Raw genomic sequence first — 24710 nt, 5'->3', positions numbered from 1 at the left:
AATGGGGAAATGAATGCAGAGAGGAGCAGGGGTGAAAAGGGAGCAGCTTATTTTGCACCTACAATCCTGAAATGGGAATATCAACCTGTTTTGCTTTAGCCTGGTGCTTTGGGCTGTTCAACAAGACATTTAAGCATATGCTTAATGATAAGCATGGTAATAGCTCCCTTACTATTTCCTCTTTTCAGAGCATCATAAACAGTACTTCTCTCTGAACTCAAACTGTAGGGCTGTGCCCACTCATGCCAACCCGTTGGAATCACCCAAGCTGTCAGCCAGGACACAGCTGGTGTCAATATCTGGCCTGTAGAACCTGTCTTATCGTTAGGGATGCAGAAGATGGAGCAGAGTCATCTAAACAGTGAGGAAATGTTAGTAGCTGGGTTGCAGGAGATGGAAACAAGCTTGTTTGACAGGTGACTCTTGGATGCAGTTGACTTGAAAAGAAACTCCTGAACCTCCAGGTGAGCTCAGAACAATCACACAGAGACAGCACAGGGTCACCAAGCAAACACTTTCATGCTGTGGCATAATGACCCCTGTTAGTCATGCATTGAGCGTTTAAGCAGTGTAGTACCTCTGTTTAAAAACAAACACCAACCTAAACCAGCAACAAACCCCAAACCAAACGTGCAATGACTGTTCCAGTACGTCTGCTTGTCTGTCTTCAAAGAGACTTTCAGTCTTTGCAATTATCCTGGCATAAAACATTTCGTGGTTGTGCTAACAGGCAGACTTGTGTCAGCACTGGAAGCTGCTTTAATGAACCCCAAGGTCTGACAGCCAACCTCGCTCTTTTAAGAGCAGCAATTTGTTGATCGCAAGAAAATTACCTTTTTCAGGACCTCAGCTGAGGCGCTGTTTGTGGGGTTGTGGAATTACAGTGCCTAGAAAGCATTACAACTCCATTTGCTGCTGCATTCTCTTCATATATCACGCGAGACACCATTCATTTTTCTGGTCTGAAGACCAACCTCAGTTCACTGTATCCCTCTGGGCATGTTGATCATCCTGGGGCCTTCGCCACTGATTTTGGAAGGATATGATTCAGAACTTTCATCTGGGTTGGATTTTCTCAGTGAGATTGTTTATGAGAGGACAAATTTCAGGATCATATCCCAGAATTTTATATACTTTTGGTTCTTTCCATCTATAGATCCAGGATTTTTGTGAGTGTTGCAATCTTAGCATCAGGACTTAATCCACTCTGATTAGAACCAATGGGAGTTTTCATTACTAATTGCTACTGACGTAAATTCCAGCTCATAAATTAGGGATCAAAATGTATTATGTTATTGTTATATGCTTCATTAAGTGCAATATAGATTATATATATATATATATATGTCACAATTTATGTGCGATATATGTTGTTGCTTGCCACATTTACTTTTAAGTAATGTTACTTTCTAAAATTAAGATTCTAAGATTTTTATAGGCTGGCTGAAGAGTTAGTCTGAAGTAGATTTTTTTGGTCCAATCCTGGAGACAGCTGGATTTTTTTATGGGTGACTCCTTTAGCTCTCTGCGTGCTCCTTGCCTGTGCCTCAGTAATCCCTGCATTTTAAAAAAAATCAAATTTAAAAAACATTATTCTGTTTTCTTGTACAGCATTCAGCAATTCTCAGACATTTTGTTCCACAGATCATGGGCACAAGCCAGTAGCACCAATGGACTGATGTTGTCTTTCATGTTTGGAACATGCAGATAACTTTGTTTTCACAGAGAAGTAAATCTGTAAGGGATTGAAGGGGGTGAATTGATGTCTAAAGATGGGTGAAGGGCGCAGCTATATGGAATGAGAACAAAAATTGGTCACTGCCGTAAAGGTGCTACCAAATTGGTAGGCATTGGGTTAACATCTAATTTCTTAGCCAGAAGGGTTAAGATTTATTTAAATAAAACATCTGCATAATGATTTTTTTAAATGGCTAAATTATTTAATAAAAGGTTGAATTAAATTTATTACATGGCTAGTAGAAATGTCAAGCCACAACACAAGGTATATTTTCTCATTTTTCTCTTTTATTCTGGGAGATGCACAGGGCAGACAGAACTGGTGGTTCAGAGAGGGATTGCTCATCCTTCCTTGCAACATGTCAGAAAGTAGAGTAATAGAGCCCAGCTAAAGAAAGAAAGGAAGATACCTCTCCCCATTAGAAACCTACAGTTTGTGATGCAAATCAAAGGGAGGCACATGTACCAGTTTTGAAACTTACTCTTAGCTCACCCAGGTAATTGCCATACATGAGATTTGCATCAAAAATTTTGTTAAACTTTCATAACCAGATTACCAGAATTGTACCAAACTTCTGTGATCTAAGGTTCTGTGATTTAGGCCCAGGTCCTGTAAATGTCTACTGAGATCTTCTGGACTTGCACTTAATTTTGGCCAAATATAGGTTGAGCATCTTAATGACTTGAGGGTGAAATAATTGAAAACTTTAGTGTTTACAGTGATGATTGTAGCTAAAAGAGTAGAACAACAGCTCTTGATCTGAACATTTCCAAATTTGGAAGTCTGAAATTCACATCTGGTTAGAATTTTTAGATGGAAAGATTTTATTCTTAAAAAAAAAAAAAATATCACTGATGCTGAAGCTTAAACAGTTACAAAATAAGTCCCTCAGGAAATACAAAACATTGTATGGAGGGATTTTTTTTTTTTTTTGGAGGAATTGATTGCAGTGATTCTCACCTTGATGTTCTCCATTCACACTGTTAACTCCTATTGCTCAAGTTGAAAAAGAGGATGGTAGCTTAAAGCAAGGCGCAGCTCATGGTTAAACAAGCTTTGAGACTTTTAGGCTGCCTGTCAGTGGGAAAGCCAAGGGTTAATGGTTAGTTCTGTCAGCTCTTGGTGCAGAGATGTGGTGTGCACACACCAGGAGCAGTTGTACAAATGCGCGGGGCCCGCTGGGTTTGGGGGATGACTCGTGTCTGAACCGCCTGCAGGCTTGCGGCTCAGTTTTATACGATTTGGGGTTTTTTTTAGAATCCTTTTTAAAAATACACAGGAATTAAGCAATTTCCTTTACGTGGTGCCTCAGCCAAAGCCCACTGAAGTCACTGGGAAGACTCCCACTGTTTTTAGCTGGCATTCAGATCTATCTCGTGTTCCTTACGGCCTAGGCTACTGTGAGTGTCTGTGGGGGTGTATAGCCATCTTAGTCCTTCTAGAAGGGCTGTCCTGCTGTACTTCAGTTACCATGGGATAGATTGCCAACATTACTAGCAACATAATTATTCTGGATCAAAAATACTTCAATTCCAGAATTGTCTCTGTATGGGGAGCTACTTTGGAATAAAAATCAGGCAGTGGCTTCATCTGCAATAGCTGTGCTCCTTGCTTGCTTTCTGTAGGCAAGAAATTTTAAACAGAGGTGAAAGGCAGTAAAGTGAATTCCTTTATACATAAGCACAGCCTGTCTTCTGCGAATCTTTCCTGAATTGTAGTTATTCTGCTTTATAAAATGGAACTAAAACATCCAACCTCCCCAGACCCAGGTGTGCAGAAGTCCTTACTGTGGGCTCCGGCCAAACTCCTGAGCCCACATTCAGATCTGTGTAGGTGCAGTTCTGTGCCTGTTCCTTCAGTGGGACACTGTATGTGCAAATCTGATGACAGGATTGTGGCCCCACACAAGTAAGGGAGCACAAGTGTTGCCCTTTGTTTAGGGTTCAAACCTATCCACTCTCACATTTTCATGGGAGCCCTATATATGGACATGCTGGAGTAACCTGGAGGAAAATCCATGTGTCATTGCCTTTTCCCACTACTATAGATGAATCAAAACACTCAGTAAATTAACTCTTTTTATAGTGTGTGTATAGATCCTGTGAGTGGACTTGAAGCAGACTTCAAGGCTGAGATTTTACAGTTTCTATTTTTTTATGGATCTAACAAGACCTGCAGGTCTAAGCATTCTAAGCTCATTTTCCAAACTGCCATATTACTCTTACGTTTTATATGTTCGTTTAACATCCTAACTTTTCTATTAATGTGAGTACTGGCGTATTCACTACATATATACAATATTAATTCCAGACATTTCACAAGACAGTTTTTAGACATTCACCCACATGATGATTTCACCCACATGATGATGTGTTAACTTGAAAGCATGTACGTCAGAAATAAAGCAGGAGTTAAGCAAAAAAAAAAAAAAAAAAAAAAGTTGAAAGGTTAAAATGAGACTTACTCAGTCCCTTTCTTTGCAATACATAAATTCATGTACAAATACAGAAATAGCAGGATAAGATGAGTTAGTGTGTTTCCCTGCCATTTTTTTTATAACCACATGTACTGTTGCCTCTCTGTAGCATGTTTGTTACATAGAAATAGAATGTGGCATTCCCCAGGAAGAATGTAAAAAACCCTGTGTTTTTTTAAATAGATCTTTCCTTCATAATGGAAAAAAAAGGTTTTATATCCGATTTTGGGGGAAACGCTTTTTTTCCATAGATGTAAGGACTTGTTTTTGTAACCCGCAAACAGAAAATCTGCCACTTCTCTGTATTCTTCTTATCTTCAGATCTTTGCTGTTAGTCTGTCCTGAAAGCTCTTATCAATTAAAGTAGATACAGAAGCTTATAATTATTGGACTTGGAGAAATCTGGTTGAAAACCTGGTCAGACACAATGTTCTTCCTGCAATTAATCCAAACTGAAGAGGTGCTGCCTCAAGTATGTATCACTGTATTATTTGTCCCTTCTACCTCCACCCCACCTGCCTGCAGAAGGCTCTTATTTGCTCAGCTTTGCATCTGTAGTTGCTTCCTAATCCAGTTCAATCAAAATTATCAGTTTGGGACTTTTTTTCCTTAATGTATTCTGGATAGCAGATTTATTGCAAGTTAGAACATTGTCATTTTCTTTAAATGGTGAAGCTCATCCCCTTCATAGCCTAAGTTGTGCTGTGAACTTACACAACCTTGGCATGTGGCTTGGGCTGTACAGCTGAGGGGCCATTCCCATCTGCCTACAGACTGGGTTCCAGGTTCAGGTAATTGAATTAACCCCCAGCAGTTTTAATCATCAGGAAGTTCATTGCTGTGGTGCATTTCATGATCCCAGCTCAGTTGGGCAGAGTCACCGTGCAGCTTCCTTCAAACAATGGCTCCTCTGCTGCTCCAGCACGTTCTCTGTGTGTTAATGTTCATTACCCTCTATCAGGTGCTTGCAGCATCTGCTCAGCTCAGTGTTCATCCCCTCGCTGCCTGGTGTGGAAGTGACTGTGCTTCCTGAAAGGGCAGGGGAAGGGAGGGAGGAAAAGAGCAAATGGGCTGGCGCAGAGCATCCCTTCTTCCAGGCCCTCTCTTATGTACTAAATTTAGCTGTTGTGGCCATGAGCAGGCTTGTGCTCGGCAGCAGCACAGTGTAATCCCTAAACCATCTCTGTTTCCTGCTGATTTCATATTTTGCTAGGAAGGATGTGGCGCAGGACGTGAGGCAGGATTGAGCAAGGAGCACGGGCGCTAGTGGAATGACCCTAGGGAGAGACAGGCTGGTTCTCTCTCAGCTCTGTCCAAAGGGAGGTAGCTGTGACCTGTCATGTAACAACAGGCTTTTCCTTCAGTGCTGGAATCATTCTCTTGTGCCATGGTTTAGTTGCCTCCCAAATTGCCTGATGCTGAACAGTTATTAAGGACTCCAGGATCAAATGTTTGCGGTTTGACAGATGCAGCTGACACTGGTTTAAAAGGAAATATGTTGTAATATTTCCTCCAGAGAGCAACTGACGAGAAACTTTGGGCAGGATTTGTATTTGATAAAGTTCTGTTTTGACACAGTTGAGAGAGGCAGGAAATTTCTCCTGTGACTTTTCATTATACGTGATGTCATCATGAGAGCAGCACCTGTAGCTTCTTGAGAGTCTGTCTGTCCCTGCTGCTAATTCCACACCTGAAATCTTAACTTAGCATGGGTGACATGAGACACACTTCAGCAGCCATGAAGTGTGAACAGCCATTCCTGTGGTAAGGGTATTAAGAAGAGTCCAAGTTGTCTGAAAGCCTGTTTTTTGCATGAAACTTGAAGAAAATGAGGTCAAGGTTCAGGTAGACTTTGGGGATTTACAATGGTGAAGGAGATCTTGCATCAGTGCAATTAAAATTTAACTGAAGAAATAACTTCTGGTTTGTTTAGTTGGGTTTTTTCCTGTAAGATTTCCCCCCTTGGCTTCAAAGGTCTTTGAATAAAGAATTATATTGCTATAGTCTAGCTGAATAAAAGCAGTGGAACAGCATGTGAGATTTACAGTTTGTATGATCATCCTTAATGTGCTCATATATCACATGAAATAATCAGTATGGATTTTTTTTTTATATATGGACCTGAATTTTTCTGAAGACAGAGTTGGCATTTTGGCCAAACATTGTACAGGTGCATCAGAGAATCATAACCTCCAGTGCAGAGAGGATCCATGTGGCCTGTCCCTGTCTGCTCTCAAGGCTCAGTCAGGTCCTGGTCCTCACCCATGAAAGCTTATTTAGGCTTTTGCTATCTGTACTGGGATGGCTAAATGATAGTTACCATGGGAAAGTACTGCCTTATGTTTAGAAATTAATTCTGTCTTTCTGGATGCTGAGGATTTACTCTTGGCCTAGATTTGGTGTCTGCGTGCACAAGCAAGGAAAGCTTTTTTTCTTTGTTTTTCCCTTGTTTTCTGAAACAAGTGTCCGAAATTTATAGGTAGAGAAAAACACAAAGAAAAACATAGTCATGTGGATAATAATGTTCTTTAATTTGCCCTGTAAATCTGTGTCAGGGAGCAAAGCACTTGCACCTGGGATTACCCTCATTGCTCTACAAATTGGCTGGCAGAAGTTGAATAATTTGTGGATATGGAGAACATAGATATGTCAAATGGGTATATAATATATGAAAACACAGATTGTATCACTTGTGCCAGATATTTTGGAGTAGGGGAGTGTGGTGTGGGGTTTTTGTTGTTGTTTTTGAATAGTGGTGTAGATTGCATACCTTAAATAGCATCATTTAGTAGGAAAAAACCAAACACCTTGAAAGACTGACTAAAGATTTGTCCTCCCTGCTCTGGGAATATACCTGGTAACTCCAGTGTCCCCACTACTCCCTTTCCTGTTTGCATGCACATCCTTATCTCCACTAGAATGCTGCTTTCTTCTTGAGCTGAAGTGGTTTAAACTCCTTGTTGCCAAAGTTCCAGTTAGGAAGATAGTAGAGCATAAGCCATCCCAGTTCCATTAACTCAGCAGCTGTGTGTAGCTAATCAAATGCCTCTGCCTACCCTGAGGGTCACTTTTGCCTAGGTTTGAATCCCCAGTGGCTTCAGGTAAGCTCCTGGACTTTGCTCTGGGGTGGGTAAAGAGCACTCATGCATTCCCTTTTGCCTAAAATGCTTTGGGATTGTAACTCCTGGTGTAAGGAACAGGAGTTAAATCCCTGCAATTGTTCATGAAACCCTGGGCTTTGGCTAAATGGGAATTTGGTCCAGTGTAAATTCAAAGGAAGCAATTACAGCTGACTCCCATTTATTAGCACAGATGTAATATTTAGTAACCAACACTGACTTCAGGATGACCTTTTTGGGTGGTTGTCCTGGGCTGATACACCACTTCTGAGATCAATGCCATGCTATATGTTTGGTGCAATGTCTGTTCTCATGAGTATTGAGATAAATTAGTTCAAATAAATACAGGACAAAGGAACTTCTAGATGACCCCTTGCGTAGTAATGACTTGTGTAACAGTATTGGTGTTGAGTTGCATCTCTGTAAAGAAAGGAGGTGGCTTTATCTAAGCAATGTTTCAGATGCAGCTGGTGTTGTCTGGCCAAAAGAAATCTTCCAATTTTTGTTTAATCAAAAGGACTAATGTTGCTAGGGTGTGAGGGTGGAATAAAATGGTTTTCTTTTAGAAAAAAACCCCTGCCTTCATTATATTAATAGAACCTGTATTCTGAATAGTGAAAACTCCATCTCTAGGACTGCTGAGGTATTTGGATTTGCAGTTTTTTCTGCAGTCTGCATAGCTAGTGCCCTTAGAATTTGTATTTCCATGGTGGGGGGTGGAAGAAGCCCCACCACCTTCAACACAAGCAAGGTGTTTATGCTTCTTCTGACATTCACAGCTCTTGAAGATAAATCTTTGCTGCTTCTACAGACAAGGGGGCTTGTGGTGTTTCCTCTTGCTTGCTCTCATGGGTGTCTTGTGTTTCCTTTCCAGCATCAACAGTGAGATCTGATTATTTTTCTTGTTCTCTGCTTTATCTGTGAGATAGCACTGTTTCCCATTTTTCTTTTCTCCCATGCACTAAAGAGTTTGTGCCCCTGAATTTTTACCTGTCTCTTAGTAACAGGATTCCTCATTCTGTCTCCAAACTAGGAGCTCTGTGTACATCTGATCATAATTTCTGATGTGCCAAGGGTGGTATATGCATCTCCCAACAGGACTGATGTTTTTTTGGTGTGTTTTTTTTTTTTTTTCATCTGTTCTGTAATTACAGGCTTAGCCATGGCCAGGGGTATTATCATGCTGCAAGGTATCACGGATTGTGTCACCAGCCAGGTATTGCAAGTAATAGGAACAGGTAGTTCTGCTCCCTGAAGATACCAGTATCTCTGTTTTCCATGTTTGCAATTTTCAGAGTTCAGCAAAACCTCTAGTTCTTGTCAGTTAGGAATGTACATGCTTGCTCACAGGGGTTTTTTTTAACTTAGTTCATGCAGCATCAAATATTAAGATCTTGCATTTACTTTTGTATGCTTGCAGGTTGAGGTGAGTTTCAGCACATGTTTCTGATTAATACTATATTTTTTGGCATTAAGATTAAAGTTGAAATGGAAATATGTAGTAATATGCATCTCTAGCATAAGTGTATGTACATACATGCATGCATGTGTTGAAAGACAGCAGAGCTTTGCTTGAGAGCTTGTCCACTCTTTCACCTACATCAGTTAAGCCAATAAAAAGTTTTAGGTTTCCATCCAAACCAGGCTTACTCTGCTTTTGAATGTTAGTAGCTTTAATATTTCCATTCTGGGGCCTTGGATCATTGTACTACGATTCCAGTCTGGATGGGGCTAGGAAGAGGAGAAGCTAAATAAATTAAAAAGTACATTTTATTTTTTGTTGCGGCTCACAGAGTTATGTAATTTTAGCACTGGATTGAAGGCAGGAGGCAAATAGAGTGGTCTGTAGTTGCATGACAACTGCAGTTTGTTGCGTGGATATCATCCCATCACGCACCCAGTGTCTAATTCCGATTGGATTCTCCTGGTGTGAAGAATCACACTTGCCATCAGTGGGATGTCCATCTGTCTGAGCCTGAAAGCAGCTCAAGGATGCAGGCTGTAGAGGAGGAGTCTGTGGGATGGTTTCACTATGCCTATGAAGTCTGATGCACATGAGTTATAAGCATCCAGTCTGTTTTGAGGGATCCTTTCTTGCACTGGTATGTGGTTATGAATGCAGATATTACTGCTGAATTCCTCCATGGTGGCCACTGAGGGAGCTGGACGCTCAGGCAGTTTACAGACATTAGGGGTGGTGTTTCTCTGGGGCTTGCCAGGGTTAGGAGGGCTGGCTGTTCTCATTTAAGCTGATTTTAAGGGCTCTCAGCTTTCTGGTGTAACTGGAATCTGGTGAACGATTTTTCTTCTTTTTTTTTTTTTTTTTGGTTGCAGGTGTGTAAGGAGTGGTGCCCATTCACTTGCTGTGCAGTGAGATTGTAAATCCCTCATAAATTGTTTGTAAATCACTTTGGGATCTTTCTGGCTGACAGGCAGATCCTGTGTAAGCACATCACCCAGCCCTGCAAAGCCCAAGCCTTAGGGAGCTAACCCAGCTGCCAAAGCAGCAGGTGTGTCAGCTCAAAGTTACCCGTGAGGAGCAGCTGTAGGCTCGAACTTTGCCCGTTTATTTGCTCAAGGTTTTATCTCATCCTTTATTATACAGTGAAAATGAGTATTTGCCATGTCAGTTAAACCAGGGCCATGGAGTGGCAGCTCTGTGTGTGCTTGGTGGCCTCGTGGGTGAGTGAGCCGAGCCATCGCTGTGCTGGGGGGAAGGCTGAGCTTCCTGTGCCATCAGAGGAGATAGGGACACCTGAGCAAACAGTGGGGCACCCCGGGTTCTGGGGGGTGACTGGTTTGGTACACTCCAATTATTTTTTTTTTTATTTTTTTTTAAATGTCTGTAGCTTTATTTTTTTGTTCTGGGGGTTAATTTTGACATTAGAGCAAGACAAGAGCACTCCAAGCAGAAAGCTAAACTTGCATTTTATTTTTAATTTTGCTTCAGGATTTTGCAAGTGGACAGCAAAATTAATATCCAAACATAAATTTCTTCTGAATCAAAGGCCAAGTGGAAAGTGTAGCAGCACAGTGTGCTGCTGTGCTCAAGATTGTTATTCTGAAAAAACCAAAACACAACAAGTATCCTCAACATTAAAAAAAACCCTATGTAGCAATTGAAAAGGCTATTTTTGGTGCAACATTTTGATTTTAGCTCGATTGCATGTACTGAGGGAAATGTTTACTAACATTTGTTACCACTTTTGGTCTTCAGACCCCTGGCAGCAGACTTAGAGCCAGGCAGTGATGAATAATTTTCTGCCTAGTGCCTTATAGGAGGATAAAGTGGCATCAGTTTCTGAGATTCAGAACTGTTTGCTTTTGAAGTTCAGGCATCCATATCCCAGCACTGGTTGGGAATCAGGCATGTGTAATGTAGAAGTAACAAGGCCAAATATGCAGGAAGCCAGCTGGTTGCTCAGAAGACCTGATCTTTGCCCCAGCTTACCTCGAGCAACTCATTTGACTACTCTGTGCCTCAGTTTCCCATTTTATCTGCCATGTAACTTATCTCTTTAGCTGTTAAACAATTTTATATGGGACTGCCTTCCACTATTCAAAACAGCTGTTCTACTTCAACACAGTCTTAATAATAAATGTAAACAACTATGGTGTTTGGATAGTCAAAATAAATTTAGGAAGATTCAGGTTAATTTTTGATTTTTCAACTGTGTTACCAAGGGTTGATCTTTGGACCTATATAACCAAACTTTTTCCTTAGTTGCTTTCTGTTATTTCTGCCTTTCGAAGGACTTTGTGGAAAAGAAAGCAGTATAAAAATCACACAACCGGTTTGGCAGGTCCTGTATAAACAGGAGAAATGCCAGGAAAAGTCTTATGTCCTTGTTGCCAGCTTAAAAAAAACAGGTTAATTTTCTCCTAATGAAAACTTCAGCTGTTGCTGTGTGTGAGGTGGACTGTGGGGATGGGCCTGTGGTGGAAGAGGCTTGAGTGCTTGCTGGAAGGAACATGTGTGTCCTCAAATGCTGGGAATATTGTCTCAGTCACCTTCTTGGCTGTAGGAGCAGAAGAAGCATTTTATCGTGGTTCTTTTAAGCAGGTTTGGTTTTTTTTCCTTCTCCCATCTCCTCTGACAGTCTCACAGCTCAGCTCTGGTGTTAAACACACCCTGCTTGATTAACTGGGGGTGATTGATGTCCCCCTGTTTTGTTTGTACCAGGAGAGAGCTGTGCTGGTATTTAAGATTGTGTAGCTGTGAGTTGGGATGGCTGAGGAAACCTGCCTTCCCAAATGGATGTGTGCCATTGCATAACCATGGGAAGGGTTGGAGTGCCTCTGTCCTGATTCTTGAGGCAAAGGAGGGATGTGTTTCTGGAACGGGTTGGAAGCTCTCTTCTGATTTAGGCCATCTCTGCTGCCACTTGTGAGCTGAGAGATTTCAGTCAATGCGTTGACAAGGAGGAGCGTTAGAAATCAGAAGTTCCCATGAGGAGGGTGTTTAAAATCAGTGCTAAAATGCAAAATGAAATGATGCATTCTGAGAGCTTTTGCGAGTTGTCCTTGTCATTTTGTCTCTTGTAGTTCATCCTTCTCTTTCTAGAGCAGCAGCACAACTTCAGAAACATGGCCATGTGGGTAGAGGGTTGAAATGGGATTTTGGTAACTTGCTGCTTCTTCCTGCACCTCTGTTCCTAACTCTAAACTAGGATTCAAACAGGCCCTTCTTCTGGTGCTTCACTATCTCGACTATTTTGGCTTTGAGCTCATCAGGGTTATCCTCTACTCACTATTTCTGGAACACTTTGGGCAATGGCCCTGTGTTTGTTTGCTTCTGAGTGCTGTCACTGTATAAATGTCAAGTCCTAACCGTGGGGTTCAGAGCCAAATAGGAGAAAATATTGTTTTCTAAGGTGTCAAAGTAGGTTTTTCCTCAGCTTCTGTACCCTGAATGGGTACCTAATTGCTTATGTTTTGGTCCCTCCACTTGTAGAGGTGAGTGTAATAACACTTCTCTTCATTGCAAGAAAGTGCTACAGGTATTATAGGACATACTTAAATAGTGTAGTAATAAGGAGCATGAAGAAGCATTCAGCTTGAGTTAAAATGGTCTCAAGATTAGCACTTTACTCTTCTTTTTAAAGATGTCTGAAATTTACTCTATTTCAGCTGGCTCAGTTCCCAAGCCTCTCACTTCTGTAGTGAGGCAATATTTGCAGGTCAGAAGCAGTCTTATGGTAAGGGTGGAGTGGCTCTCACTGCAGTGTCCATTCAGATGTGAACTGGCAATGCTTAGTTGTGAAAACAAGCCAAAGATAACCAGAGTGAAACTTCAGCACTTCTGTTCTGCCAGGAACAACATCATGACCAATGCCTCAGGATTATGAGCTAAAACAAAATAATAATTTGAGGAAGAACAAAAAGCAATGCAGAAGTTGAAAGGAACAATTAAAACAATTGGGGAACTTAACGAACAGGAAAAGCTATGGCAGAAGGAAAGCAGCTAAACTGAGATTTGTCATAGGACTTGACACACCTGTGGGCCTCAGCATTTATCCCATCGTCCTGTTGGCACAACCAAGGCAGTGAGGGCTGTGGTAATGCCACAAGTTGTTTTGGAGAGTCAGTAGCAGGTCTGGGAACAGCAGACTTGTGTCTTCACCGTTTCTCTTCAAACCTCTTCTGTGGAGCTTGTTTTATGCTGTGCTTTGCTGTCTGGTATCTGCCGCCCAGCCCTGTACAGCACTACTATACAGGAGGTGATCCTCTTCTTATTCCTCTTCTGAGTGCTGGGTGTGCCCCTGGAATTTCCAGAGTGAAGGAATAAGATCTGTGTGGGGTGTACCCTGTCACATGGACAGGTCGTACCTGGAAGGCATCTCTTGTTTTCAGAGCAGTTGGGAAAGGATTGCTAATAGCTCTCCTTATGCAACAGAATATTCACCCGCTTAGTTCATTACTTATTAGCTCCAGGCAGGGACATGGCAGATTTGTTAACAGCAATGGTCAAATCATTAGAGTGTGCAGCATTAATGGAGGAGAAAGCATTTAATAAAGAGCCATCACTTGACCCTGTCATTGTCCATGGAATATAGACCATACTGTTGAATTCAGGCTCTACTCTTTTCCTGTCATCTACCACTTAGTAAAAGTATGTCTTGCTTGGGAGCTTCAGCTTCTCTTCAAACACGTATGAAAGCACATATATTCTTCTTTTGGATCAGATATGCAGTACCATGACCAGCTGTTTCTGTACCAATATATTTAAAAACTCCGCTCAAAGTTCTGCCAATCCTGATGGTCCTGTGCTGGAAGGACCATGCTTTATAGAAAATAAAAGATTTTATTGTGCTTCAAGCTATCCCCTAGGTGGTTTGTTTTCTTTTTCTAAGTAGTATTTTGGTGTCTGATGATCAGCAAAAAGTTCAGTTTCTTCTTCTTTGCATTCTCATACCATTAGGTTGCTGACTGGAGAGACCTTACAAAAGCTGCTAAATAGCTTATTTTAAAAAAAAAAAATCGATTTTTGTACAGGCTGACCTGCTGCAGGTTTTGTTTCTTTTTATGTAATTTGGCTTCTTTCAGTGGTCTCTCAATGCATCTTTATGTTTTAATCACAACTTCTTATTAGCTTATCCTTCTGCAGTATGTGTTCCAGGTTACCTTCTCTTCCCTCTGTTTTTATTTCCTTTTGGATGTTGGGCTGTATCTGTCATTTCTTGTGTCCACCTCAGTAGTTCCTTTATTCCTTCCTTACAAGCTTGATCTTGTAAAACTTGCCTGTCTTGCATACATTGTATGATGAAGAATGAAGAGCCTGCAAATGTGCAGGATGCAATATTCTAAGTGAAATCCTACCAGCTGTTTTTTATATACTCTCCTTTGTAAACTAGAGTTTCCTTTTCTAGTCACACTGATCTTAATGTTGTTCACGTTGAAGTACGTAGCTGGAGTAGGTAAAAGAATAGGGGGAGAGGAAGATTGTAATTTCATGTTTCTTGCATATCCAGTTTCTGTACAGTAGTCAAGGTCAGCACAAGTATGGCCCTTTCTAGGAACTCCCTCTGGATTTAATGTGTTGGGAGTTGAATAATCTGAATCTTTGTGATATTTTATAGTGGCAAACATCCATGATCTCTTGCTTCTGGAGTAGTTTACTAAGACAGTCTTTGAGAATGGGTATTTTATTTGGCTGTCTTCTCTCATCGAGGATTCTGTTTAGTTTTACTGAAGTAGATATGCCCATTTTTTTTTACCAGCAGCCCTTATTATAGCTATCCTGTTCCCAGACTGGCCTAGATTCTCTCTGGAGAATTGTTTTTGCCTACTTAGAGGTGTTTTGGAACAAGGGGATATGGCACACTCCCTGCCATGCTGTGTGTGCTGGGTTACTGTGGCACTACTTGAATCTTCAGGAGCAACAAACTGTAAGGTGTAGCACTAGACCTCCTCATGGCACTCCTGGGTTTCTCTGGGCATTTGGCATATCGTTTTTCATGGAAAGTCTGCCAGAAGCCTGAAGTGTGGAGAGATGCTGTCGTGGAAATGCAGGGGTGCTGTGTATGCCAATAGTAAGGAGATAATAAGGAGAGACAGTAAGCTTAAGTTACTGGAGAAGAGAGAGACTGAGGCTTGTATGTGGATTTTACTTCCACCGGTGGAAATCTGGACCAGAAACACTATTTAAAAAAAAAAAAAAAAAAATCACAGGAGAGTTTTGCAGTTACAGATGGGAGCAGGATCCAGCTTTGCAATGGGACCAAGAAGGGTAATTTCTTATATTTGTAAGTGATATTTTTAAAATGTTATTTCAGGATGTTGCAGCTCCACAGGAATTCTGTTTCTGTCAGTGACTGAGGGTTAAAAGAAGCTATGACTTTCATGTGAATTACTCTCCTGTGATCTTTCCACTACTTAATTGATGGGCAATTAGATATCCCAGGACAGTGAATGAGTTGACCTCATCTGTGTGACAGTTCTGACCTGTGATTTGTGCTATGTAAATGTTTGATATCCTCTGTTGTGAAGGATCCTGTTCACAGTAATTGTAGCTTCAGTAGAAATGTTCAGAAAGCAGTGCACATCCGTGGTAGGAAGATCAGAAATTATGATTGTCCTTGGATATGTGTTTGAATGCATAGTAACACTGTGACTTCGACAGCTCAATAATGCAACCAAGTAAAAACACTTGTGCTGTGCCAGCCCTGAGATGCAGAAGGGGAGCTTTCCCATAACACGAGAGGGCAGCTCCCTGTACACCATGTTTCCCCTTAGTCTTCCCATCTCAGTTTCATGGCCTCCAGGAATCTTGCCCTGAAATGAGCACATGACTGCAGTAAGGGTGTTCAGGGTGTTAATTCCCACGCACACAGGCAGGGTTGTACAACCACCGTATGTTACAGAGATGAGGCTCCCCAGCCCTGCCTGTTTTAGAAAAGAGAACACAAAAAGTGCAGTGAAATATCTCTCATGTGCAGCTAAGCCTGGAAAGTTCTTCTCTGTTGCCTTCCTTGCTTCCCTGCTGCTCACTCACTGGCCACAGCACTTCAAAGCCTCATGGGGGATTTTTTTTCCCAGCTGTGCAATTAACTGTCTCTCTTGAGCCTTCTGTGGTGCTTTGTGTGGAGTGAGTGTACCAACAAATCATGATACAGATGCCAGAGGGACCCTTGTGGGTCACAGCAGTGGCCCACCTTTCTCCATGCCCTGCTTAAACAAAGGTCAGTAGCAAGTTCTTCAGAGGAGTGTTGCAGTGACAACCCCATAATGCAAGTTTGGGAGTTGCATGTGGAAAAGGGCTGGGGGCAGATAGTTTCTTAATGGCAGGCAGTTGAATCCATGGTTGACTTCTGCCTTGATTTAGTGGGTCAGGGGGGCCAAGTCCCAGCTTTACTGCCTCTTCTTGGAGCCTTGCTGCAGAAGGGTGGGTAGATAGATAAGGCTTTACTCCTGTTTGGAGTATGATGATTCCACTCCCAAATTCTGAACCAGAATCTGCCTCTCGTGTATTTTCTGCTGTCTAGCTGGGATATCTACAGATAAAATTCTTCCTTACACATATAAATGACTGATCCTTTCATGAATCGTACTGAGCTTTTTGCCTTAGTTTTATCTTCTAGTTTTACTTGATACTATCTTCTCACAGCCTGTTCTACTCTCTATTCCCCCATATTAGCAGCAAAGAAATACTTTTTGAGCATATGGTTCAGCTAGTTTTTTGCTTCTTTGATACTTGTTAATTTGAAATATTTTGGAGTGCTTATACAATAATGCAACCGTATCATAGCATTTTCAATGACAACATTGACCTCCTCAAGCTGTCTTTTCATAGCACTTGAGTGCACTGATATTGCTGTCTGTACAATTTTAATTTAATTAGGACAGTGGCCATAATCACTACGGGAGAAGCATGAGCTTCCCCACTGTCTCATTCCCCTTCCCTTTGTGATGAACCGTTGCACCTCTGTGTTTGTTTTTTATTTGCTCGAGTAAGGATTGAGGCATGAGAGCCATCACCTGCCCCTGAGCAGGGAGGACAGGCTGGAGGGAGGAGTCAGGGAGGAACTGAACTTCACAAAATTGCAAAGGTTACTGACACAATCTCTGCTCTCTGCCCAGGAAACGAGATGTTAATCTTTTCCCAGTGCGGCTTTGCATAAGGTCCATTCCAGAGAGCTGTGTTTGTTTTAATTTCTCTAATTACTGATAGTGTGCTGATTATGCTGCTATAGATTTGACGTGAATTGCTATATTAATGGGATCAAAAATTAGGAGATGTCTGCTATGGAAATTAAGAAGATGACAGCAGCTGGGGGAAGGGAGGGAAGTGGAGAGTTTAGTTCATACCCTGTTACTGCAGAGCTCTAGTTGGCTTTTTTTGGAGCCTGAACCTTTGTCCCTGGCAGCAGTTGGAGTATGCAAACTGTAACACTGACCGAAGTCCCCAGATGTGCTATACAGTCCATTGGGGGCTCTGATTTCCTTCCTGCTCCCAGTGTTAGACCTTGTAACTCATCTCATAGTGGTCTTCTGGACTTTCATATCCAGCTATGGTATTGCATACAAACCACTGGTGAACAGTGCATCTGCCTTCCTTCCCTTTCCTCTTCTCCTGACTTGCTTCCCTAAGGATTAACTTAGTTGAATCTCCTGCTCTTTTCCCGTGTCCCTTGGCCCGTCTTTTCATTTCATGGCACAAGTACGCCAGCGTCCTGGGAGGGAAATGTGTCAGCTTTCACTCTCAGTTCGTTTCTCCCTATATGGTATCATTATGTGCAGTATAGGAGAAAGTTTTTGTGCAGTGATTAGGGTCAGCTGCCTTTTCTGCCTAGCATGAGGTGTTTGCAGACCACATTGGCTGTTGCATAGGTAATGCATTTCTTCGCTTTATCAATTAAAAAAGGTAGTTTTACTGTATCACCTATCCAACTACTGAAATAATCATGTCATTGGGATAACATAAGAGCTTGCGTAGCAGACTTTCTTATATATTTTATTTTCATTTCTACAAAAATATGTATGTTCTTTGTGCCTGCCATCTGAGTGAACTTAGTAAAGGGACAAAAAGGCTATCACACTGCAAGGCTGTTGCTTTGGAATTTAGAAGGGTGCAATTATATCAAAAGCCTGAAGCTATTTTTATTTGCAGCCTCCCTCAACCTCATCCTCAACTGTTAGACATCTTTTAAATTTAATTTTCATACTTTGCTTTTTAATTAATATTTTTATTTTAGCAATATGAATTATTTGTATTTCTGACAGAGAGAATTCTGTTCAGGTAGATTTTGTCAGTAAAGAGTGTACCCCAATTCTTCAAAGTGAAATCAGTGTGTGCTTTGAAGGCTTTGGGAGTCTAGTCAGCTGTTACATACATGCCTACTATATAGTCATGGTGAGCATAGCTTTCGATTTAGACAGGATGGTTTGATCTATGGCATTCTCAGCAGCTGAATATTTAGTAAAGAGAAAGAACCCTTGGATTCTCTTGATTTTTAGCCATGTGTTTCAGCTTGTCTCTGCTCAATTGGGCAGGTGAAAGCATGTCCTACTCTCTCTGGCTGGTTGTCCAGGTGGCTCTCTTGGAGCACCAGCCACCAGAGTAAACCCCAGGGAGGGCCTTCCATAAAAATTGACTTTACATAGCTCTTCAATTACTGTAAGCAACATGAAATTTCATGGGGAAACTTTCTTGACTCCCTGTGAGCTGAAGAAACTGATCAAAAATGATGACAGTAAGCAATATGCCATCTGTTTTAGTCACCTCTTTGTGGCTACTGGCAAAATGCTCGGGAGTTGCTCTTTTGAAATTTCTTAGCTGCTAATTGTTTGGAGCTGAGCATTTGGTCACTTGTAGGTTTAGATGTTTATAGAGTCCCCAGGCAGGTGGCAAATATGGAATGTGGTAGTACCTAGCTCTTTCCTAGCACTCATCACCAAAAATCTCAAAGGACCACATCAAATGTGTATTGATTTAGTTTCTTTTACCAGTAGATTAAGCTGCAGCAAGGCTGTTTGCTCAAGAACACGCAAGGTTCGTGCAGGTTCTACCAGCACTACCTATCCTTCCCAAGCTGTGGCTTGAACAAGCCTACCATTCTTGGCCTTAATACAAAGGGAAATATTAAACATGACTAGTTAGGAAATGCTTTCAGAAGAATTCTTAGTAGCAGAGTATCTGGTTGCATAACCTTAGAAGCATGAGACACCAGCCACGTTTTTGTTTGATGGATCCCACAGAGAGAAGCACTGGGCAGTTCTGGAGGTGTGAAGATTAATGCAATCCGTTCTCAGTGATGTGAACACAATAGGTACCTCCTGGAAACGTGACTCTACAAAGCCTCAGAAAGCCTGAAGGAGCACGAGTGATCTTGTGCATTGACTGTGCAGGCTGGGCACTGCGTGTGGCTGAGCACAGAGCAGGGGCAGGTTGCAGAACTAGACTGGTGTTTGCAGTTCTGCTGCCAGCCACGTTACTGCCCCATGCTGCATACAGGGATTAAGCTAATTTTTTCCACAAGCCCAGTGTCTTGACCTTTCTGTGCCATTACCATTCCACACCTTTTGGAAATCTGTCCAGGACAGTTACAAGGGCAGCTCTTTCAGCATGCAATTGTTAAATGTATTACCCTTGAGAGGCACATGCTGTCCTTTTTCAAGACAGCTTAACTCTGAAATTACTTAGCTCATTTGAGCTTTGCTCTTGCTGTAACTCAGGTTGTCTGTGTGTCTAATAAAAAGAAAAAGACTTACCTAATGTCTGTAAATTGCTTTGATATTTAGGCTAAAGGTGCTGACAGAAAAATGCAGGATTAGCAAGAGAGGGCATTTCAAAGGCACTAATAGGAGTTGGATAGCTTACTCCCCTTCGTGCCTTGTAAAATGCCTTCTGCAAAGAGTAATTCACACAGTACTGTGGACATCCAAGATGTGTGGGAAAAGTAACTGCAGTTCCATATCTTGTTGAATTTTGGCTGTCCTGTCCTTATGAATACTAGGAAACAATGAATCAAATACATTTGTTTGTAACAGTAAATATCAATGAAGCTGTCATGGTATAAATCAAATTATGGTATGCCTTTAGGAGATTGATCAGTAAAGGCAGCACATACTGGAAGCATAATGTCTTAGTTTGATACAGCACGTCCTGGGTCTTGAGGGAAGTGGACGGGTTCTGGATTTAATTTCATTTTCCACCTGCTCTTGGGCAGTGAGGAGACCCTTTGAAGCCACTTTGTCATTGCACTGGTGATTCAGTGAGCATGAAATGTGACCTGAGCTTGGACTGTATCCTGCATTCTTCAGGAGGGAGGAAAAGGACATCAGGTATCCCACCTACCTATCCTCTAGTGCCCATTGGCAGAGGCAGGCATCTGTGTGGCTGTGTTTCAGAAGTGTTCCTCTTTTTATAAATATCTCCATGAACAAAGCGAGCAGCTGCAGTGTGGTTCGATTATCTGCGCTGTGGATCGCAGCAGGAAATGCTGGGAAGTGCCTGGTCTCCCTCCCCTCCAGGGTGAGAGGTGCAGATGGGCACGGAGAGCTGCACCTCTGGAACGGGAAGCACAGAGTCAGCCAGTTTGGGTCGGGGAGGAAGTTGGGTAAATTGAAAACGGAGTAATGCCTTCCTTGTAGCTCCAGAGGTGCATCTTTTGTCACGTCACAATGAACATCCCCATTCGGCAACTACGAAAAACTGAATTCATGCAAGCTAATGGGTTGCTGTGGCCTGGACAGTGATGAGTAGAAAGAAACTTGAGTTTGTGGGAGACAGGAACATAACATTGAACAATTTCTCTTTAAAAAGTACTGAGCTGACAGCCACAGAAGCCATACTTGCAGAAATAACAAAGTAATGGTGGAGTGGAACAGGCCTGTCTTCTCACTCTGTCTAAACCTATAATAGTTTATTCTCCACATGCTCCCAATCTTCTGTGCCATGTGGTTATAGTGTGTTGTGGTGGGACTCCTGATGTTGAGGCTAAACTTCTGGTTCTGCTTGAGCTCCTGAGCAGCAAACAGCACCTTGCAAAAGAATGAACTAGACTTGCTTTGAAGCGGTGGCTGCAAGACTTTCTAGGTGTCCCATTTATTTTTGGACATGTCACCTAATCTGCCTGCAGAGTTTTTTGCAAAGCCTCCTCTTCCCTTTGGCAGTAAATGTGCTAAAATTACATTCTGCAGGTGCCTCTGTCAGCCTATTTTCCTGTCTCATGGCTGTGATAATGCTGTGGTTTGTCATGGAAGCAATTACCTTCTTTTGGTCCAGCACCAAATTTGTCTTTTCCATTTGCCAGAGATCAAGGTTAGGGTGAGAGGCTGCCCTCATACTGTCCTGCAAATGTTCAGAAATTACGGTAGCTCCTTCTGCTTCTGTATTTTCAGGGATGTAAATCCATACTGTTTGCACTGGCATTATTACATGTCAGTAACATGGTTCTGGAGAATAACATGCATTGCCTTCCAGGAAGCATTTGAGAATGTTTTTTTTATGTTCCTGTAAAATTGTGGCTATGTTTATTTACAAAGGGTATATTTTGTACTATGATTGGAGTACATGATTGGAGGCTTAAAATATGGAAGAATTTTCCTGTCAGATTGCATGAAGTTTCAGTCTTAGATTTCTTATCAGGCATTTTCATAAGTAAGAACCTAACTGTGACAATTAAGAAACTACTACAACATTCACAAATTGGCCTTCAACTCTATTTGACTGTATTTGGTTGCAAGTTAAACTGCTTCAAAGATGGTAATAGTAACTCAGTTAGCAAAACCAAAAGTACTACGTTACGTGATGGTTAATAGAGTAGTCTTTAGTGATGTGTTTTTCTGCAGCAATGACAAAAGTTATTGATGTCTTTAAAATGGTAGGAGTATAGTGCTAAATACTTACCTTTTTCAGATCGTGACTGATTTGTTAGTGTAAGATTAAGTGGTTTTGGCACTTCAGTGGTACTCATGCATGTATCATGGAGGTGCTGTCAGATTTTCACTGACATAAAACCCTTGGGGTCTCCCCACTTGCATTTCACTTCCCCTTTCCTCCCTTGGCACATTTCTGAGAAGACCCTTGGAAACTTCATGGACCTTTTGAAAATTAAATCCACCACCCTAAAAGGTGCTTGGGCCCCCTGCAGCACTGGGCAGCGCTGGCCACCAGTGTTCTGTCTGTGCTCTGTGGCTCCCTGGGCAGCTGGTGCATCACTAGTGCTGCTCACATCACCAGGCACACACTTCCTTCCTTCCACCCACTTCCCCCTCCTCTGCCATGGTTTCACACCCCTGTTCCAAAGTTCACGTTGTCCTCTCTCTTTCTCTCCCTCTCCCCCTGCTTTCTTTTAACAGCAAGAAAGAATTTCGTACACACCTCCAGCGAGCCCGGTACCAAATTACACTTCATCACCACTACATGTCCCAGTGCCTCAAGCGATCAGGATGGAGGAAGACACCATCAGACTGCCTGCACACCTGCGTGAGTGTCAGCACGAGGCTGCTTAACTTCTTGGACTGAGGAGGGGGTGGGGCAGGGTGAGGAGTTACTTCTGTTTTTAAGGAAGGGAGCAGGGAAGTCCCTGGCTTTATACTTTTTTTTTTTTTTTAAATAAGCTCTAGCTGGTTTGGTTTTCCTAGCTATTGTTTTTAACTAAAGAAAATTACTCTTAAATACAGTGTGCTAAATCTTCCCTCCCATCTCCTGCACCCCTTGTGAAACATTTGGCCCGTTTCTCATGACACGCACAAATATGGAGAGCTTGTTTTGATGGGAAGTGCTGTGTTTCCTTCCACTTTATTGGAATTGCTCAGTTACGTGCTGCAACACAAGGTCAGAGTTTCACCAGCTGTGGCAAGTGGAATGCACTTGTGCTGTGGCTATTTTCAGGTTCTAAGGGGTCTCAAATACTTGTGATGCCCAGGCTCTCTAGTGTAGAGCATGAGTGCTGACAGAGGCAGTGGGAAAGGAGGAGGAGTGAGCTTAGCTGAGCACAAAAGGATGCTGCAAAGGAGGAAGGACATATCACTGACATTGGAACAAAAACTGGAGGTGGGGGCAAGGTGAGAGCCAGGTACTTCCTTGCTGAGATGATTTAGTGTTTGACAAATAGGAAAGGCCAAGGACTGTTGGCCAGTGGGAGGTGAATTAGGATGGGGACAAGAAGAGTGGAATTTTTCTTTTTGAAGGGGAAGCAGTTCTGATGGAAATAAAGATGTTTTAAGTAAACTTTTGTCAGGTTTTACATTCCTGGCGTACTTGAGCAACAATGAACAAGAGGTCCAGGAGCAAATAAAACTTTGTGCTTTGCTCTCTGACAAACAGGTTTGGGATTTTGCAGGGGGAAGAGGGGGAAGTCTATGGTTATCACAAGACACTCTCATTTCTGTCCTCAGCTGTCTTCCACACACACTCCTTTTCTGGATGCAAACTGTGTTTCATGCATTTCTGTGGCCCTGTGCTCGCTCCCTTGCTGGCCACTGAGTTACTCTGCCCCACGGTCACTCACTCCCATGCTGTATGGCCCAGGTTGTACCTTTTCTGTGCTTCCTGGTGGGAATGAGAGCTGGTGCTGCAGTGTTTCTGACTGTGCCTGGTCCCTGCCTGAGCATCCGTGAGCTCCCAGGCCCGGCTTGCATATGTGTGTGGCTGCTCAGCTGTTCCCCTGGCCTGGGGAGGACTTGGCTCCCACATTTACAGGGCATTTCTATGCTTTACCCAAAGTAGGCACAAGAAAACCCAACACACAAGCAGTTTTTCCTCCAGCAGTTCTTTTCCCTGCTGTTGCTGTTCATCCCCAGGTCTTCTGGGTTTTTTCTTCATTGCAGTAGTTGGTACTGTTTACTTCTGCTGTGGGAGCCACTCTGTCCACTCCATAGCCAGGATCACAGCTGGCTTTCCAGTTACTTATTGCCCTCCCCACTGTGTCTGGCAGATGCATAAGGCAGGAAGACAGACTCTTGATACCAGAAGTGGTGGTACATATTGTACCTGCTTCTTTCACATCAGCTAGCCAGCATTCTGGATAGTGTAGAATTTATAAAGCTTCCTCTCAGTGAAGGCTTCTTTCACAGTATTTTTAGAATGTGGTCCAACCTTTCACCTTGAGTTTTGTTTTGTTTTTTCTATTCTTTTGGTTGGCACATTTTTAAACTTGCAAGGCTTCTTTCCCTTTAGTATTTCCACACCAGTCTGACTTGTTGCAGGGTAAAAGCACAGATGATTAATCGTGAAATATCTGTGAAATAGCCTTCCATAAAGTTAGTGTCTGAGGTCACAAACAACATGGAACACATTTACTTAGCCTTACTAATTGTAGTCAATGGCAGTGTAGTATTTTGTAGCTCAGAATGCAGTCAATATTGACACAAAACACTGTTGTCAACCAACAGACCCGAACACTGTTAAAACCACTGTTTTTAAAGTACATAGATTCATAGCTAGGCCAGGAGCAGCCATTCTGAATTTCTAAAACAATCTCTGATATAACTTTTACAGTTACAGAACTTCATGCAGTGACTGCTGCGTTTAGGTCCAGTAACTGAGCTACAACATGTTCAGAAAGATTTCTGCTCTTCATGTAAAAATCTTAAGTGATGAGGAGGATATCAGGTCTCTAGATGTTCTTTTAATGCTTAATTATCTCCTTATTTGCCTTTTTTTTAAGTGCCCTATTTATAGTTTGAATTAGTCAAGCTTCAGTTTCCAACTATTAGATCTCATTATCGCCTTTCCTGCTAAATATTGTCGAAAGACTCCTCCTGATATAGGTGCTTTTAGATAGTCACTTCTTAACCTTTTCTTGGCTAAACTGGATAGGAAGAGAGGTTCTTAAGGCTGTCAGTCTTCCTGTTAAGCTTTCAGATTTCAAATTCTGTTTATATCACCTCTGTGAACTGTCTCTCACTTCAGACATCCTTCTTAAAGTGA

General features: G+C 42.1%; 1 protein-coding gene across 1 annotated transcript in view; it reads left to right on the top strand.

The window, feature by feature from the left end:
- The window catches only part of ETV6 (ETS variant transcription factor 6), a 124626-nt gene that overhangs the window by 20395 nt on the left and 79521 nt on the right, over nt 1-24710 (top strand). The window contains exon 2 of the mRNA XM_069003432.1: nt 22136-22262. Within this exon, the coding sequence (XP_068859533.1) occupies nt 22136-22262 (127 nt within the window). The remainder of the gene's footprint in view (nt 1-22135; nt 22263-24710) is intronic.

This window comes from Aphelocoma coerulescens, chromosome 1A (genome assembly GCF_041296385.1).
Source record: "Aphelocoma coerulescens isolate FSJ_1873_10779 chromosome 1A, UR_Acoe_1.0, whole genome shotgun sequence".
Taxonomy (NCBI): Eukaryota; Metazoa; Chordata; class Aves; order Passeriformes; family Corvidae; genus Aphelocoma; species Aphelocoma coerulescens.
The sequence above is the reverse complement of the archived record's forward strand: the minus strand, read 5'-3'. Positions and strand labels throughout refer to the sequence as shown.